Raw genomic sequence first — 20,490 nt, 5'->3', positions numbered from 1 at the left:
ATAGGAAAAGTACATTTTTTAACTTAAGTTCCACAAGTCAACTTCCACTAAATGCATTTTTAAATCTTACCAATTATAGTACCCTTTCCTGATTCCCTCAGCTTTGTGTCAAGCTTTCCCTTAAACATACCAAAGCTATCTGTTACAAACACTCCACACAACAATGTTTTTGAAATTCTCACTGATGGTTGAACACATGTATTCTGTCAAAACATGTTATTTGTTCCTCTGTATATTTATAATCTGTTCTTCATGGCCACAAGCAGAACTAGTTTTGAATAATCCCCAGCAAACATCATCATAATTTTAAAACACCCAAGGAGATTTTAATTGTTCAATCGTTCTTCAAGGCTGCCTGTCAAAATGTTACAACATTTTTAGAATCTTAACGCATCCTGTGCAATGGAAACAGAGCAGTCCACTGTATTATAAGTTTATTTCAACTTAATAAGAACACTCTCCTCAATCTCATTATCTGCATCCTATTTCAATCCTCCAAAAGTAAACAGAAATATCTTTAATGAGTGCTTAACTTTTTCATTAGGATTATAGATGGTGTTACTTCTCTATACCATTTACTGTCTTACCTTCCCAATTACCATTCCGACCAAATTCAACAATATCACATTTGTCCAAACAAATATCATGTATCAATGATGCATAAACTCTGACAGCAAGTTTATGTCCCCCTCTGAAATTTACTACAATTCTCCCATCTTGCACATTTTAAGATCAAATAATTATTGTTTTTTTTCTATTTGATGTTTCATGGCAGTCCAATCATTGATCTTTGCATGGCACCAGCCTCCATCTTCTGCTAAAGTTCTCTGGTTTCTATTTTGAGATAAAATTTGGATCTATTCTGAAACCCAATTTCACGTGCTTCTCAGAACCTTTTGGCCTACTATCTTGTGGTGACCTATATAAACCTATTCCATAACAATCTAATCCTTGCCTTCCTACCTCCCTAACAGTCTATTTTTCTTCGATTCATATGCCTATCGATGTGTCTTCTAAATGTCCCAATTGTACCAGTCTTCACCTACACCCCATACCAGGTGTAAAAAAAAGTATTTATTTCATCTCCCCGAACTTTCCTCTCATAATCTTATATATTTCTATTGTCATTCTCTCTGGGTGCTCATTCCAGAAAGACAACATCCTCTGTGTGAAGAAGGATGTCTGTCAGAAATTTTAAATCTTTCCCTTCTCACCTCAAATCTATGCCCTTTAGGTTTACACTCCTTACCTTGTGGAAAAGACTGTGACCATTTATCTTACCATACCCCTCATAATTTTATACAACTCTATATGTTCACTTCTCCTATAATTCAAACTCTCTAGTCACACATCCTCATGAATGTATTTTTTTTGCACCTTTTCCATCTTAATGACATCCTTACAAGAGCATTAGGGACACTAGGGTTTTTAAAAATAAGTGGACATTGCAAAAATGAATCAAAGGGGTTCTGATCAGTACTATATGTGAATCATAGGGAAATCAGAGAGTATAAATGGGACTATAATCCTATCATTTTGAAAGTTTTCTGATGGATAGATCAAGTTAATCCTGTCCCCTAGTGTCTTAAAAGCTTAAATAAAGTTAGTAAAGTCAATCACTGCATTCATTTTGACAGAAGTGTTTTAATCCTAAAACTTAAACTTAAAAATAAGTTTTTGGTTCAAGCTGTTTCAGTTTGGACAAACTAAACAGATGGATAGAACTTTCTTCAGGATAATAGATAAAACTAAAATCTCATCTTCAGGCTTTTCCAACGCACTTCCTAGTGGGTAACCGGAGGCACATGGGATAGAAGTCCTCTCAGAGACAAAAAAAATCTGTCAACTCTCATTTGTCTCAACTGCTAAACTATTAGCAAAGATCACTTTCAGAAATGGAAAATCAAGCTTATTTACCTTACTGATTTCCTTCAGTTTGCGTCCGTGAATGTTCCTCTTGGCACAGGTCTGATTATCTGCGCTCATTTCGGCAATATAAACCTAGAATGAGACAGAAATCACATTGATACATTCAGTTTGCAACTGCAAAAAACAAGGATGGAAACATGCTAAACTGTATTTATATTAATGCTATTTCCTGGAAAAATAGTCACTCATTAAAAAAAATTTTGGTAGAAATATGAAAACTATAATCTGTACCACTAATTTTAAAGAATTTATGACTATGTTTACCCCATCTCCTTTCACCAAAGCAACCATGATGGTTCAAACATTAAAGTTAAGTGACTATCAAAATAAAAAAGATTTTTTAAAGATTTACTAACTATGTAAAGCTGTTAATGCACCTTGTGAGGATAATTTTACGACTTGGATTGTGCATTCAGCTCCCAAGGTTCAGTGTCTGTAAATTCCATCTTCAAACATTTGATCAATTTCTCCTCCTTTAAGACACTGCTTACTTTAACCAAGAGTTTATCATCCTTCCTTTAACCGTCTGAAGAAACTCTGTGAAGCAACTTAACGTACAAAGTTGCCTCACCTCAAAGCCTTTTGTTTTGGCTGCACTCCATAATTGTTCAAAATGTTTGACTCTATTATTAATGGCATCCACAATGATGAAGGGGAAAAAGCCATCATCCAACGTTTTGCGGAATGTTTTGAACATACTGCTTCTGTATGTATCCTCCATTTCTGGCTCATATTCATACTCCAAGACCTGATGGTTAGAGAGCAAGAGAGAATATGACATAATAATAAGAAATGGAAATAGACAAGTGATTACACAGAGGACACTTTTTTTCAACTCAAAGAAATTGTATGTATTCCCAGAAACGGATGGGACGTTGGCAACAATTCACTCCAAAATGGTATTTTTGTTAGAAAAGATGTACATCATACCAACATAGGTGATTCTTAAACCTACCCAGGATCAAGAAACACTTCTGATTAACAAAATTCAAGTTCAGAGATTCAAATACCTATTATCCAGCGCTCTGTGGTCCAGCAATTCCCGTGATCTGGCATGTTTTGAATCTGCCACCATTAGTACAAACTCCTTACAGACTGCACAGGACTCAAATCCTGGTGCTTATCGCTAGCACTGTAAAGGTTGATTCTGCCGCAATCAGGACCGGAGTTTGAGTTCCGCGCTGTCTGTAAGGAGTTTTTACTAACGTTTCAATTGCTGGCACTGTAAAGACATTGTGTCAACCACTAAGCTATCAGTGCCTCCCCACAGTATTATTTCCTGTTTTAAGCTTTGTTCTACCTTTTATATTTTCCCTTAGGGGTCAATTTCTGTCTTCCAGCATTTTCTGTGGTTTGACAATGGCCAGGTCCTAACATCACCGGATTAAAGAGGTTGAATCTGTACTGGAAAGCCCACTTTTCATCCAACCTCCCAGTTGGCAGTGTTTGACAGCTTCAAAATTAATCAATGTTTAATTCATCCCATATCAAGAAGCAACAATATAGGAATCACTGTTAAACAAAATGTTGCCAATGTCAAGGAGGAAGCCTGGCAACTATCGGCCTGTAAGTTTGACATCTGTGGTAGGTAAATTAATGGAGAAAATTCTTAGAGATAGTACTTATAAACATCTGGATAGACAGGGTCTGATCAGGAGCACTCAACATGGATTTGTGGGAGGAAGGTCATGTTTGACCAATCTGATTGAATTTTTTGAAGAGGTGACTAGGAATGTGGATGAGGGTAGCGCAGTGGATGTTGTCTATATGGACTTCAGTAAGGCCTTCGATAAGGTACCACATGGAAGGTTAGTTAGGAAGGTGCAGTCTTTAGGAATAAATTTTAAGATAGTCAAATGGATTGAACATTGGCTGAAAGGGAGAGGCCAGAGAGTGGTAGTGGATAATTGTCTGTCAGGTTGGAGGCTGGTGACCAGTGGTGTGCCTCAAGGATCTGTATTGGGCCCATTGTTGTTCGTTATATACATTAATGATCTAGATGATGGGGTGGTGAATTAGATTAGTAAATATGCAGACGATACTAAGATAGGTGGAATAGTGGATAATGAAGAAGGGATTGCAGAGGGATTTGGGCTGCTTAGAAAAGTGGGCTGAAAAATGGCAGATGGAATTTAATGCTGATAAGTGTGAGGTGCTTCATTTTGGTAAGAAGAATCAGAATAGGACATATGTGGTAAATGGGAGAGCATTGAGGAATACAGAAGAGCAGAAAGATTTAGGAGTAACGGTACATCGTTCCCTGAAGGTAGAAACTCACGTGAATAGGGTGGTGAAGAAGGCTTTTAGTATGCTGGCCTTTATCAATCATTGCATGGAATATAGGAGTTGGGAGGTGATGTTGAGATTGTATGAGACGTTGGTGCGGCCTAATTTGGAGTTCTGTGTGCAGTTCTGGTCGCCTAATTATAGGAAGGATATAAACAGAGTGGAGAGAGTGCAGAGAAGGTTTACCAGAATGTTGCCTGGGTTTAAGCATCTGGAGTATGGGGAGAGATTGGACAGATTGGGTCTTTATTCTTTGGAGCGTAGAAGGTTGAGAGGGGATTTGATAGAAGTATTTAAGATTATGAAAGGGATAGACAGAATGGATGTGGATAGACTATTTCCGTTAAGAGGAGGAAAGATTAAAACAAGAGGACATGAGTTAAGAATTAAGGGGCAGAGGTTTAGAGGTAACATGAGGGGGAACTTCTTTACTCAGAGAGTGGTAGCTGTGTGGAATGATCTTCCGGGAGAAATAGTGGCGGCGGAGTCAATTGTATTATTTAAGAAAAGGTTGGACAGGTATATGGATGAGAAGAAGATGGAGGGTTATGGGCATTGTGCAGGGAGGTGGGACTAGAAAGGGGTGTTTGGTTCGGTGCGGACTAGAAGGGCCTAATGGCCTGTTTCCGTGCTGTAATTGTTATGAGATATGACACAATGGTGAGAAATTCTTGAGTGTAATTTTTCAATGCAAATAAGCCAACATTCATGCATGGCAATGTTTGTAGGCCTTAATTACAATGCATCTTTTCACCTGTTACAAATAAAATGCTCCAGTATCCTAACTGCGGAAAAAAAAATTCAGTAAGAATTTTCATTTCATTTATAGAATAATCCTGAAATGCCACAATTAGCAAGGCACCCCATAAAGTTCGACAATTGGTTGACAAATATCATCATCGATAAGTTCCTGCACTTTCAATTAAGGTGAAGGACAAATATCATGTAATATGTGGCAGGGCACCAGTTCACTCTGAAAATTCGGATACACTTAGAGATGGCGATGAGGTAAAGTTTTATATCAACTTCTATGTAAAATCAAAACATTTAGGGGCGGCACAGTTAGCATAGCAGTTGCTGCTACAGTGTGAGCAATCAGGATTCGAAGCCCACACTGTCTGAAGGAGTTTGTGGGTTTTCCCTGTGTTTGTGTGGGTTTTCCCCAGGGTCTTTGGTTTCCTCCCCCTATTCAAAAAGTACTGAGGGTTGTCAGTCAACTGGGTGTAATTGCGCAACACGGGCTCCTGGGCCGAAAGGGCCCGTTACCCTGCTGCATGTATGTCTAAATTTAGGAAAATTGTTACTCCTGATTAGCTGATTCACTTTCAGAAAAAAAAAAACAGATGATATTGTTAATCCAGTTTCAGACCAGCTCATATTTAACTGAGCAATTTTCCATCATTTAGCTAAAATGTTTGAGTTACAGGGAAAGATTGTGCAGACTGGGGCTTTTTTCTCTGGAGCGTAGAAGATTGAGAGGGGACTTGATCGAGGTGTTTAAGATTTTAAAAGGGACAGACAGTAAACGTGGATAGGCTTTTTCAATTAAGAAAGGGGGAGATTCAAACTAGAGGACATGGTTTAAGATTGAAGGGGGAAAATTATAAGGGGAACATGAGGGGAAATTTCTTTACGCAGAGGGTGGTGGGGATGTGGAATGAGCTTCCGGCAGACGTGGTCGAGGCGGGATCATTGGTTACATTTAAGGAAAGACTGGATCGTTACATGGATGGGAGGGGACTAGAGGGTTATGGACCGGGTGCTGGTCAGTGGGACTAGGATGGTGGGGATTTGCTACAGCATGGACTAGTAGGGCCGAACTGGCCTGTTCTGTGCTGTAAGTGGTTATATGGTTATATGGTTATTGAAGGGGGAAAATTATAAGGGGAACATGAGGGGAAATTTCTTTACGCAGAGGGTGGTGGGGATGTGGAATGATCTTCCGGCAGACGTGGTTGAGGCAGGATCATTGGTTACATTTAAGGAAAGACTGGATCGTTACATGGAGAGGAGAGGACTGGAGGGGTATGGACTGGGTGCTGGTCAGTGGGACTAGGAGGGTGGGGATTTGCTACGGCATGGACTAGTAGGGCCGAATTGGCCTGCTCTGTGCTGTAAGTGGATATATGGTTATATGGTCCCTAAGATTTAACTGACAGTCATAATCTTGCAGATGTTTCGATAACTGTAGACACATAAATGTCAACGTTATTTGAAAGAGGTGACTGCAGAATAACAAATATAAAAGTAAAAATTGGAGAGCTACAAGAGAGCACAAAAATAATTTATTCAATATCCTTTTTAATGTTGTGATGAGCCAAAAGATTTTTTAAAAATTGGTTTCTGTCTTACAAGACTGGCAAGGGTCGCAGTAGGTTAAAAAAAAGTTGAATTCAATAGCATTTTTCAAATCAGGCTGTTATCTTACTTTGCCGACAATTGCATAGTTTAAAAGAGAAAGTGGTGTGCCAAAGTTCGAATGCAACAAGTAGTTTGTGACCAGCAATTTCCACAAACATCAACCAGACAATCTTTGGCTTTTACAAATTGGCTGAGGGATGAACTTGAGCCAGGACTCTGTCGCTAACTTTACTGCCTTTCAGAAAGTGCCATGGGGTGGCTTATCTGGCCTCTGGGTTTCATGTCCTAACAGATGACACTCTCTCAGCCTGGATTTCTGTGATCAAGTTTCCAGATAGGTGCACAAATTCTGCAAACTACTGAGTCAATGGAAAGAAAATAACGAATTGGAGCAAGAGTAATCTGATTCATCGAGATACAAGAAAATAAAGTGAGAGTTCTACAAGTGACCACAGCCTATTGACTGATACTTAAAAATAATGGAAATTATATTTAAAAACATCATTTGAAGATCCGTTTTTACTTGTTCTTTATTCATTTTCATGGTCTTAGTTATCCCTAATTGCTCTAGACATGGTCGAGATCAAGTCGCTCATCATCTGGTGAGGATATTCCTACTGTGCAGTTGGCGATGCAGTTCTCGGATTTAGATCCAGCTACAAGGGAAGATGGGCAATATGCTTCCTAATCAGGATAGAGCCTGACTTGGAAGAGAATCTGCACGCCGTTGCATTCCCATGAATTGCTGGCTTTTATCTTTTCCAACGGTACTGGTCACAGGTTTAATTGGTCTGCCACAGCAGCTCACGTGAGTAACTTCAGGGCATTTGTATTTGGTCCACACTGGTCAGAGTCTTACAGCACAGACAGATCCTTCAGTTGGATGGAGTTCTCTATCTCAGGTAGTCCCATAACCCTTTAATTCTATCCTACTCATGTACCTGTCCAAATGCTTTATAAAACATTGTGATTGTAGCTGTCTCTACCACCTCCTCTGATAGTGCGTTCCATACACCCATGGCCTTCCCTGTGAAAAACATGCTCCTCAGACCTCCTTTAAATATTTCCCTTCTCATCTTAAGCCTATATCTTCTAGTTTTAGTCTCTATCTATTAAAAAGACTGTATCCTCCCCATCCATGCTTCTCACAATTTCATAAATCGCCATAAGGTTAATCCTCAGCCTCTTGCACTCCAGTTAAAACACAAATCCCTCTGTGTGAAACAAGCTCGACATTTCAGGCAACAGGCTGGCGAATCTCTTCTGCCCTATCTCTAGCACTACCACATTAATTCTGCACACAATATTCCAAGTCTGGTACAATCAATGTTCTGCATACACTCAGAGATATCCTCGACTCAGGTAGCAGGAAGGTAATATACTGGCCACGGAAACACCTGTATGACCCCAAACTATTGAATCCCTATCACAACTGCTTGACTACTGTCATATAACAGGGAAGGACAAAGTCTAATATTTGGCCTTTCCTGCTACATAACAAGTCATGGTGCTACTGATCTGGCATCTGCTGCCCCTGCCCCACCAACAGTATCCAAAATAACATTAGAGAGGGAAATGGTAACAGGGAATACCTGCTTGCCTCTTCTATTGGAATTCTATTGGAAGTGGTGAAAATTTAGGTGGACTGATGACTTGCCAAACAAATGGGATGTTTTGTGTTGGATGGTGTCAGGCTGTTTGACAGTTGTTGGCTCTACACTCATCTAGGCAAGTGGAGAGTTTCCATCACACTCTTGAATTATGCCTTATGAATAGTGGAAATGCCTTGGGTGAATCACTTACAAGATGCCCATTCTATGATCTGGAATTCTGGACTTGATGTTTATGTAGTAGGCCCAGTTGTGTTTCCCTTTGTGACCCACAAGCTACTGATGTCATTGCGTGTCAAATATAAGTGTTCAGATTCTCTTTTTGGAGATAGTCAATTGCCTGGTAGCATTGCAACTAAGCGCAATCACTCTCACTTCACCTTGAAAATTCAACTCTTTGGCTATATCTGGAGCTGAATGGCCCTGGTGTAACCCACACTGGACAAACACAAGTAACATAATGCAGCATTATTCCAAATGTTTGTGTCAAGTTGATATAAAAATGGGCACATGAATCAATAAATAACCAATGGGTTAATAATATTATTGAGCAAATGGCCCTTTTAAAGCGCAGAGGGGGAAAAAAAACTACAGTGGTTTCTCAAACAAAAACAAGGTAATTTCTCCAGAAAAACAATTTGCAAATAGAGGATAGCTATATCTATGCAATAAATCACAGACGCCTACATAAATCTGAGTCCAAGCTTGAATGACCGGAGATTATTGCATGTGCAACCATGAAATCCTATGTAAATATAAGATTTTTTTGCACAAACCTTCTTTTTAACCCGTTTGCCACTGTCTGGGTCTTTCACCACTTTCTCAACCTCAGTCATGAAGTAATCATCCAAGCTGAGAACACGCGGTGCAGCTCCTCCATACTCTACCTCCTTATCCTAAAAATATAAGCATAGCAAACTAAATACAGTACTTAAGATGACAAGCTGAGGCAGAGTCTCTGCAAAGAGGATTTAATTTCTTATCTTTATAAAAATAAGATTAAATCTTTGCATAACAAAATGCAATCAAATGGTCAACAAAACAAACTCATTTAACAACAAAATTATTCAGGCACTCATCAATTTAAAGAGATAAGTGAATTAGTACATTAAATGTCTGCTGTGCAAACACTGCACACTCAAATGTATTATTTAGAAATCCAAATACATGCACTGAGCTGCAAAGTCTATCAATAAATGCCTGATTAAATAATGAGTCTGTGTACAACACATATCCGATGATCCTTGTAACTCCATGCACAACATACAGTAAAACCTGTTATCTGGAATTCAAGCAACCAGCAAAGAAAAATTGAGAAATAGGCTAAAAAGTATAGAAGTTTAAAACTGGCACACCTCGCTGTTACTTCACCAATTATGCAACATGCAATCTCAAGCGACCAGAAAATTCACTTATCCAGTATCTCCCAATTCCCATAGGTGCCAGATACTAGGAGTTTTACTGTATCTTGAACAACCATTATATCAAAGAAAACATTCCAGATTTCTAGCATCTGCAGTTTTGATTTTCTGGGCAACATCTTGCCAATTTAGCATCCCACCAATTCAACATTCCCATCAGTCAGGCATTGTGATTCTGTTGGAGCTGATTGCTCTCTGGAAAAGTTCAGCCAGGAGCTCATTCTTTGTTCATCCTGAATAACAAGTTTTGGTCAATGAGGATAATTCTAAATATACAGAAGCAGGAACTGCCAAATAACAAAGGATAGATATTTTGCAAACTATTTCTGTCCTCAATGAAGGAAAATTATACATTCCAACATGTATCATAAATTATTCAGTCTTTTAAGTATGAAGGGAGCTCCACCTTGCAGAAATTACACATTAAGTTCTAATATATCGGATATATATTTTAGATGCGGTGTAGAAACAGGAACCTTTTTACATTCCACCTGGTCATGCTCGAAATTTAAACCTTTTTGGGAAAATTTAAGAATCTTATTAGACCAGATTATTGGAAAACAATTGCCACAAAGTCCAGAATTGTTCCTCCTAGGAAATATTGTAGGCATAAGACCCCAAATGAGGCTGTCCAACTACCAATTATAATTTCTTAAAATTGATTACGGCTACTTGGAAGTCTGATTCCCTTCTGGATATAGCCTTATGGAATCCAGAGATGCATAATTGTGTTCCACTGGAGAAAATTACTTAAATCTAAGGAAGAAGTTTTTTTTTTCAGGTATGGCAGCCATACTTGTAGAATGTGGGGTTGAATATTTAGGGATATTTATTCTGTTTCTGAGTTCTATGTCCTTGTTCATTCCCCTATTTGAGATCTAGGCAAGAAAAGGAATTAGATCCTCTGAATTGGATCCCAGATCCTGACAGTTCCTCTTTCTTTCCTCTTTCCCTCCTTTTCTATTTCTTTCTCTCTTATCTATTTTCTCCATCTTTTTTTTCTATTTTGTTGTTTTGTTTGGAGGAAGGGGAATCGGGGTGTATAGAGATATAGACAACTTGTACCATTGATTTTCTCATTTCAACTTATGTATTTAAATAATGGTTATTTCTTGATACATGTTTGCTCACACAATTAAAATAAAGTATTCAAACAAAAAGGGAGCTCCTACTCAATACTTTTACAATGGATAAACTGTTTCAACAAATTCCCAAATGACCTGCCAAAAGATTATACTCACACGAATGAGTTTTGCGACATGTGTCTTCCCACTTCCAGGGAGTCCTCGCATAATAACCACAATCTGTAAAAAAAATCATAAAAGCAATGAAAACATTACTTTTAGTCACTACACATACATGCAGGTTCAACAAGCAGTTAATAAAACATGGCATTTTATTGCTAGATTTGAACTGGGTTAGGGTTAGTTACTATAGTTTTAAAGGACATTGGTGAGTTCATATCTGGACTACTGTATACAATTCTGCTATCCTTACCTAAAAAAAGGACATACAGTTCAGTATGTTTCTGATTAACCGAAATCCGATCAAACAAAATTCTGAATATCCAAAAGTTTTTTCGGGTGAGACATTATGTCACAATTTGAAAAAAAAAATGACCCTCTGTCCTCAAGTGGGGTGACAGGGAATCACCTCAGTTGAAAAAGCTTGCTTGCATTTCATCTGTCTATTCCCCTCAAAATTTTGTACTTCTCCATCAAATCTTCCCTCATTCTTCTGCGCTTCGAGGGAATAAGTCCTAAGCTGTTTAACTTTTCCCTATAATTCAGTTTCTGAAATCCTGGCAACATCCTTGTAAACTTCCCTGCACTCATCCAATCTTATTGATATCTTTCTTGAAGTTAGGTGACCAAAACTCCACACAGTACCAATGTCTTATACAACTTTAATATAACATCCCAACTCCTATACTCAATACTTTGATTTATGGCTAAAATGCCAAAAGTTCTCTTTATGACCCTATCAAACCTATGATGCCACTTTCAGGGATTTATGTGTGTGTATTTTCAGATCCCTCTGTTCTACTGCACTTTTCAGTGCCCTACTGCTTCCCATGTATATCCTACTTTGATTAGTCCTCCCAAAGTGCAGCACTTCACACTTCTCTGCATTAAATTCCATCTGCTGTTTTGTCGCCCATTCTTCCAGCTGGTCCAGATCCAACTGCAAGTTTTGAAAGCCTTCCTCACTGTCCAGATGGATTGGGCTCAAATATACAATATTCTTAGGAGGTCTCGTCAGGGTAGACACAGGAAAGTTAGAGAAGAAAGTCTGCAGACACTGGGGTTCCTCAAACTGCAGAAACTAGAAACAGGAATCATATCCTCAAAATTATGGTCGGTCATTTTGGACTAAAATGAGAAAAAGTTCCTTCACAGCGATAGTTCAAACCTTCAGAATTCTCTACCTCAGAGAGCCAAGGAGATTAAATCAGTGGTTGCATTCAAAACGGCAAAGCTCCAATTGTCCATTGCACAATTGTTTAATAGTTTGGCATGTGGCTCACCATGCTGTTTCATACGCTACCTTTATATACACTTGATACTGTCTCGTTTTTTTAAAAATTCAATTGTGTCTGTTCCCAGAACTTAATAGGGCCTTATTGACCACACTGCTTTCTAATTCACTAGGATCTTGCTCCCTTTATGTCTATCTAGTTCACTGGGAGATTTATTATCCTATTGTGTAGAATCTAAAAAATGCAAATTACATGTTTGTTAGGATGTTAACTAGAGCAGGATAGGATAAGATGAATGCAAGGACTTAAATGAATTTGTGCATAAAGGTCCCATGGGGATCTTCCATTAGTGCCATCAATGGCTCCGTTTAATGCCATAGGTCAAAATCAGCACTTTTGATTGTGTAGCAGTAACAACCTTGATTCTGGGCTGAGTGCTCTCCAGGGGCTTAAAATCTGACTTTATTGACTCAGAAGGAATAGTTCCACTGAAACTTCATTGTTTCAACATTGCTTAAAAATCTCTCAAATGGTTCATACAATTGACTTCCACAGAAGATGCACACGACCACAAAAGACTCTCACACGAGTTCAACTTAACTCACCCTATCCACGACCACAAAAGACTCTCACACTAGTTCAACTTAACTCACCCTATCAGGCCGGCTTTGTCTGCCAGGCATTTTTAGAATATCATCAACATTTTTACTTTCTGGTTTCTTTTCAACACGTGGAGGAGGAGGTGGTGGGTGAGGGGCAGAGGCAGGTATCCTCTCATCCGAATATCCTCTTCTTTCACCTGAAATATTTGGTAAATGAAAAGATTTGACAAATCTCATATTGACCAATCAGATTAGGAGTAAAGAATTTAAAAAAAATACAAAAGTATACACACATTTAAAGTAAGCCAAATTATTTTACTAACAGCAAAATGACCCTCACTTCAACAGTCAGAATATATGAAAAATATAAAGTTGAGTGACAAATTAATTAATTTAAAACCACTTCATACTTTTACAAGATGGCACAGCCGTATCTGAAATATACCATCTTTGAATACAGATACTATCACATCAATCAAGAGCACCAAGACAACCAACAGATAAGATCTTGAAATTAGCAAGTTAGGCTGATTCAATATTCATTTATTGTCATGTAATAAAAACAGTGCAATATTACACAGAATTCACTTTGCCGTAAGATAGGCAGATTTTCCATCGGCAGAAACTGCCTGAAGTGCCTCTTACAATCGGAGAAAGAGAAGTAAGAGAGTCTCTCCAGAGTCGCTGAGTGTCTATGCATTCACCTCCAGGAATCCTATAGCCACTCCGAATCCAGTCAAATCCATCAGCAATCTGAGCTCTCGATCCGACCCTCCGACTCGATGAGGAAACCTTCAGTGTCCTTTGCACCTGCTCACATCCTGGTTCCAATACCTGGTACCCCTTCAGCCAGTCTCCAGCCTGATATGAATCCCAGTCTCCCGCAGTCCACAGTCTATTAAGTATAGGAGTTGCCTCGAGTTGCCAACAGCTCTTCAGCTGCCGAGCCTCTCAGTGGTCTGCCACCGTGATCCTGTCCCATGGGTCGTCTCCTCTGCTTCTCCTTCTCAAAAGGGGCTGAGCTTCTCTTTTTCTGGTGCCCTGTGCTAGTCCTCTACTTTCCCGTAGTCTGCAACCACTCATGATTTGCTGCCGATCGTAGGCACCACTATATTGGGCCAGACCTGCGGTCGTGGGATTTTCAAATAAAACCATGGTTGCCTCCATTAACAGGCTGTTTAAAGCCTGCACAGAGATGTCGGCAGTCGGATTGGGCAGTTGGACACCGCGGGAGTGCTTTGCCTCTGCTCCCTGCGGGTCTACACCAGCGACAGCGCTGGTGTTAAAGTTATCTATTATGCAAAAAATGTCGCTATACTGAAATAGAGTTGGCCCTCATGAAAATTAATCAGCGTAAAATGACGACTATTTTGAAGGATCAAAGGTGAAGAATATGGCTCTGAATGTAAACTAAATAAACAATGTGTACACCTATTATTTAAGCAACATTAAAATTCAGAAAGACAAACTCATTTCTATACAAAATCCGGTGTCAGATATTGATATGCAGAAGATTAAGTTATGGCATGGCAAGATAAAAAATTCATTCTGAGATTTTATTCTGATTTAGAGATTGCCCCAATAAAATTAAACCAATCAGCAATTCACTGATTTAAAATCACTTGCTAACCATGCTCAATTTAGGAGCATGGGGAACTTAAATTAACAATGAATCTGAAAGTTATGTTTATGGCCAAAAATGAACATTAAATACAAATGCTGGATGTAGCTCTGGAACAGTGAAACCATCTGATATTTATTACAGATCAGCTATCACTTCAATAATGAATAAATCAAACGACAATTCATGGACAATGGTATCCACAACATAAATTTACCTCCAAAACCAGTCTGCGCGTGATCAAATGGTGGCCGATCGGACACGCGATCAAACTGTGGCCTGTCAAATTCCCCTCGGTTGAAAGGGTCTTTATTATCTTGATAGTTGTGGTATCCACTTGACCTACCAGGTGGACCATGAGACATTCTGGAGGTTAAGCATATAAAAAAATTACTGACCAAAGAATTTTGTTTACCTACATGGCAAATAAAAAAGCACTGCCTATTTAACAAGTTATTCTCAGCAGAACTTCAAAAATCAGGATCAACATCAGATTACAGAGATTGTTTTGGAAATGGGTACCACAGTTAAAAATTTAAAATGCCGGCATTTGGACAAATGAACGTGTACTCATATTACCGTGTTCACCAAAATAAAAGCCGTTGGAATACAAGAAATAGCTGCATCTACTCATCCATTCGACAAGATCCTGATAGATATTTTCCCTTAATGCCATTTCCCTGCACTAATTCCATATTCCTTGATTTCTTTTGTATCCAATAGCCTCCACAGCTTTCTTGGGTGGAGAATTTCAAATACTTGCTACCATGTATGAGAAGAAATACCTTCACAATACTGAGGTTCCTGGTTCTCAACAGCCCATCCAAGAAAAACATTATCCCCAAATCTATCACATCGTAACCAAGAGAGCCATCATCTCGGCATCCAACAGAGTATTGTGTTATTTCTTAGAGGTTAACAGTCAAAAATAGAGATGAAAGCTACAACCAGGCTACCTTCATAAATATTGATACAAAGCAGAAAAGAATAGTTCAGCACAGGAACAGGCCTTTCGGCCCACATTTGTGCCAGGCACTGTGTCCAAATCAAACGGAAACTTTACCATACACCTTTATCATCCAACCTACTTTCATGGCCATTTCATGGAGCCACAAACCTCTATCCCCAGATCCCTCTGAATATTTATGCTCGTAAAGATTCTTCTATTTACTGTATACGCTCTCCCTACATTTGACCTCCCAAGGTGAAACACCTCACACTTACCTGGCCCTGCAATTTCTCTGTTCACATCTATCACTTATCGATATCCTGTTGTAATCTTTAATAGCCCTTGTACTGTCCACAACACTGCAACAATCTCAGTGTCATCTGCAAACTTACAAACACACCTTCCAACATTTTCGTCCAACACGGACAGAATAACCCCCTCCCACCACTTCCCTCTGTATTCCATGGGCCAGCCAATTTAACGTGGATCCCATGCACCTGTACCTTCTGGTTCAGCTGACCATAATGGACCTTTCCTTGTCAAATGTCTTTCTCAAGTCCATATATACCAGCCATTCTCAACCTTTGTTTGACTATGGCCCACTTCGGACTCTGTGCAAAGTTTATGCCAGCCCCACCCTTCCCCTGTGAAGCAGTCAAGTATCTCCTACCAACTACATACAATGCATAAAAAAATATTTTATGATTTCAGTTAGTGCCCCCCTTGGCCAATCTCAATGAGAACCCTGTTCCCCTCCTTGGGGGAGGGGGGGCGGTGTGATGTTCAGCGCCCTTTGACAATGGCCACTGTAGACAACTATGACTTATGAATTGGTGTGAACATCTACTGTCTTGCCCTCATCAACAACCTGTTATATCGTCAAAAAAAATCGATACAATTGGCAAGACATGACCTGCCCCACATAAAGCCACATGGTCTCTTCCTAATCTCACCATCACATCAAATGTGCATAAATCCTAACCCTTAGTATCATCTCTACTCTGTATTGTGTACCTTTATCTTGATTAATGACATATCAAAGTTAAGTATCATGCTTACCTTTCTTCACGCCCAAATCTTTCACGCTCAAATCCTTCCCTCTCATAATCGCCCATTGATCTATCCCTGTATAGATCATGTTCTCTATCCAAATCTCTGCGATCCAAGTAAGGATCTCCCCTTCGTTCTAAAAATGGATCTCTGTCTCCATAACGATCTCGTGAGCCTATTAAATCTAAGTGAAAGAGAAAAAACTTAAATACAAGGTCTGCAGACTATTTGACTCATTTGACTGCGTGTAGCAATGTCAACCTACCTTTATCATACATCCTTTCCCGCATTGGCTCAGGTCCGAGTGAAACTCGTTCTCCATAAGGGATCTGTTCAATCCTTCCTGGTCCTGAATCTGAAAATGAAAAAGTAACTGTTTTTGAGAAGAATGTTCAAAATAATGCTCTCAATTACTAGAGAATTTTGCAGATTTTGATTTTTATCTAATCTTTGCACAACCTTAGCAGAGTAGCTTCAAAAAGGGAAAAAGAGTGCAGGTTAGCAGAAATCTGAAAAGTCATATGTTAATACCACCTGGCTGAGAGTGCCCAAACAGAAAATCGGGTGTTGTTCCTCCAATTTGCGGGTGGTCTGGGTGGGATAGTACATAAGGCAATGGACAGACATGTGAGTACGGGAGTGTGACACAAAGCTTTGATGGTTCACACCAGTGACAGACCTCCCAGTAGCCAACCATTTCAGTTTTTCCTCACCATCTCTGGAATTAAGTTTTTGTTTTGGTCTAACTTTGGACCAAACCTGTAATAAGGTCAGGAGTCCAGTGACTATGGCCGAACTGGTTAGCAGGTGCTGCTTGACAAATAGCCAGGTGCTATTTGACAGCACAATTACCCTAATGATTGAGAGTGGACTCTTTCTCTTTGGCTTGGCTTCGCGGACGAAGATTTATGGAGGGGGTAAATGTTCACGTCAGCTGCAGGCTCGTTTGTGGCTGACAAGTCCGATGCGGGACTATTGGGGCAGTAAATAGTAGGGTTGGATTTCTCCAGCTTCTTGTAAACGGGACATACCTGCTCAATTTCCACATTGTCAGGTAGATGCCAGTATTGTAGCTGCACTGGAACAGCAAAGCCAAGGGTGTGATAATTTCAAATCTTCAGTATTATTGCCCGAAAGTTGTCAGGCCCTACCACCTTTGAAGTATCCTCGTATTTGGGTGCTTTTTGATACCACATGGAGTGACATGAATTGTTGAAGACTGGCATCTACCATGCTGGAGACCACTGAAGAAGGCTGAGATTATTCATCCACGCAGCACTTCCGACTGAAAATTCTTGCCAATGCTTCACACTTCTCCTTTGCACAGATGTGCTGGGCTGCCTCATGATTAAGAATGGTGATGTCTGAGGAACGCGCGTGTTGTTTAATTGCCCACCGCCATCAGGATTAGATGTGGTTGGACTGCCAACGTTAAATCTGATCTGGACATGAACCAAAACAGTATGTGGGAGAAGATCAAAGAAGATCTACCGGGACCAATGCCTGAAGAGAGCGCACAAAATCAGTGAACTGGTGCTGGTTATATGGTTAAATAGCTGCAAAAGGAGAGTGAGCACATGCAGGAAGAATGGTCGCCACCCAGCCTCACTGACTGCTCAAGGTTCCCAGCTTTACTCAGCTTCATCCAGTCGCTGAGGTGGGAATGGGAGGAAATGCCCTATTCCTAACCAGCATAAAATGCTTGCAGCCACTGACATATCCATTCCCATCCATCCCGCTGATCTACCACCTCTAATTCATATGTATAGGGTGTCCATAAGTCTGACATTGGTCATCAGAAGAAGCTAGATGGCCTCGGACAAGATCCTCTGTGGGAGACTCCTTCAAATGGCCAATGGAATTCAGGGCAAACTGGATCCAAAACTGGCTTGGCAAAGGAGATGGTGATAGCAGGTGGCTGCTTGGTGACTGGATGCCTGTGACTAGTGACGTCCCACAAGGATCAATGCTGGGACTTTTGGTGATGTCTGTAAAATACATGACTGACTTGGACGTAGGGGTGGATGATGATATATAAGCAGAATATGAAGGAATTATTGATAGTATGGAACCTGGTTTTAACCTGCATTGAAATATCAATGTGTTGGTGAAAAGGTCTGAAAATGAAATCCAAATAAATATGTGGTGCTGCATTTTGGGAATATTGATGAAGCTGGATATCATGAATGATTATGTCTTTGGGAGTCTCAAGGGACAAAGAATCTGGAGTACGTCCATATGCCCCTGAAGATGAAAGCGGAAATAGATAACAATGGTGAGGAAGGCGTTCAGGAAACTGGCCTTCATTAGTCAGGGCAGAGAATATAGAAAAAGGGAGGTTAACCTCCAACTTGAGAAATCCTTGGTTGGAGTTCCACTGGAGGAATGCATGTTATTCTGGTCACCATGCCAATAGGCAGAATGTAATGCCATTGGAAAGGGTGCAAAATAGATTCACCAGGATGTGGGATGGAGCGGGTCAGTTATGAGAGACTTCAGAAGCTCGATCTGTTCTCCTTGGAACAGAGGAAATTAAGTGGGGATATAACTGAGGTATACAAGACTATGAGGGCTTTAAGTAGACTCCCTGCAAGAATCATTCCCCATATTAAAGATAAAGCTAAAGGACACAGGGTTAGGGCAGCCATTCTCACAATTTTTTGGCTACTTTTTTCACCACTTAGGATACTGCTCAAAGTTTTATGTGTTGTCTTCCCTGTGAAGCAGTCAACTTTTGGTTTCTTCTATATTTCTCTCCTACCAACTACACCAAAAAAAAACCAGAATAAACATTTAAGTTACATGAAGTGAAAAGAAAACAAGACTTTTATTTAAATGTACTGTGGCATCCAGGGGGGGGGGGGGGGGAAATGTAGTTGGGAATGGCTGGTTTAGGGTAAGGGGAAGAGTTAGTGGGACCCTTTTTTTTAACTCAAAGAGTGAACCCAGCATATGGAAGGCATTGCCTGAGAGTGGTTGGAGTGAGAAGCTCAGAAAAAACAGCTGTGACAGCAGGCATAAGAGGAGATGACAGCCAGTCTCACTGACTCTGAGCAACCAGACAAGTCTGCTCAGCACACCCATCTTTGCTTGGGCTCGACCCATCCCTGATTGATGTGGGGAGAGAAGGCATGCGGAAATGTCCTATTTCTACCCAGAGGGGGATGCCTGGAGGCTTGAAGCAGTCAGCAACTCTACCCCAATCCATCCCGCTAGTGACTCAAATGCTCACTTGCTTGAATGAAACATGTATGTTGGACATTTGTAATCTCTCTCTCTCTCTTATTCCTAAAAATCTATGGCTTAGCCCAAGCTTTAGGCTACATACCCAAAGCTTTCTCTACCAGATGATGTCATTTTGGTAACTATGCTATATTTAGATCCCTTCTATTAAGACTTTTGATAAAAATAAGCAGTTACTAATTTCATGCTTACCACGCCCATGTCCATAATCAACAGTTTTCTGAATTGGTGGTGGCTTGTTCAGAGGAACAGTTGACATTGGCGATGGTTCACTGTAACCATAGTTAGGATCAGGATTTTTGGGTTCAGGCACAGAATCCCACAGGCCATGGAATGTGTCTGTGTCCCAACGCTCTGATTGGATGGGAACGTCTGGTGGTCCTGGGCCAAGTAAAGACTTGTCCGTGTTTGCCATATCCTACAATGACATTTAGGAAAAAAGTCATGAGATGAATGAGGTGTCTGTGTAGAACACAATCACTAGATTTCTCAAAAAATGTTAAAAAAAAAACATACATAATAATAGGGATTCTGTTTATATGACCTTAACTAAGAAAACAAAACAAAGAAACTATCTTGGAATAATAAGACAGGAAAAAAAATTGCAGCACTTTTTATTCAATTCTGACACAGAATTCCTAGTAGTCAAAAACTCAACTTCCACAGCAAAACTAAACACTTTGTACACTTGTTAGCTTGTATCAGAAAATTGTTCCTATAAAAGTTGTGAGCCAAGTCATAGAAAGTTAAATGCCTCACTAAAAGAGAAAAACATAAATTATCCTAAACAAGTTGCCAAATTATAGAATATTGTTTTGATTTCACAGGCGATCTGCTTGCCTAGCTGCTTAAATTGTACGTTGGCATTGAAGATGAATAAACGACAAGTAACTCTTTGATCACATTCTGGCGAACTTCTTCATGCAACTACTACAGCAA

The 20,490-nt window shown here is 39.8% G+C and overlaps 1 protein-coding gene across 2 annotated transcripts in view; it reads right to left on the bottom strand.

Annotated features, from left to right (window-relative positions):
- Window positions 1-20,490, bottom strand: part of ylpm1 (YLP motif containing 1) — a 118,597-nt gene that overhangs the window by 33,145 nt on the left and 64,962 nt on the right. For both annotated transcript variants that reach the window (XM_069916107.1, XM_069916106.1), the window contains exons 8-16: window positions 19,744-19,969; window positions 16,574-16,663; window positions 16,318-16,492; window positions 14,527-14,675; window positions 12,740-12,885; window positions 10,849-10,911; window positions 8,963-9,082; window positions 2,501-2,677; window positions 1,918-2,001 (exon numbers count right to left, since the gene is read on the bottom strand). In XM_069916107.1, the coding sequence (XP_069772208.1) occupies window positions 1,918-2,001; window positions 2,501-2,677; window positions 8,963-9,082; window positions 10,849-10,911; window positions 12,740-12,885; window positions 14,527-14,675; window positions 16,318-16,492; window positions 16,574-16,663; window positions 19,744-19,969 (1,230 nt within the window). The remainder of the gene's footprint in view (window positions 1-1,917; window positions 2,002-2,500; window positions 2,678-8,962; window positions 9,083-10,848; window positions 10,912-12,739; window positions 12,886-14,526; window positions 14,676-16,317; window positions 16,493-16,573; window positions 16,664-19,743; window positions 19,970-20,490) is intronic.

The sequence above is a fragment of the Narcine bancroftii genome, chromosome 2 (assembly GCF_036971445.1).
Source record: "Narcine bancroftii isolate sNarBan1 chromosome 2, sNarBan1.hap1, whole genome shotgun sequence".
NCBI classification, from domain to species: Eukaryota; Metazoa; Chordata; class Chondrichthyes; order Torpediniformes; family Narcinidae; genus Narcine; species Narcine bancroftii.
Note: the sequence above shows the minus strand (reverse complement) of the source record. Positions and strands in the feature narration are given on the sequence as shown.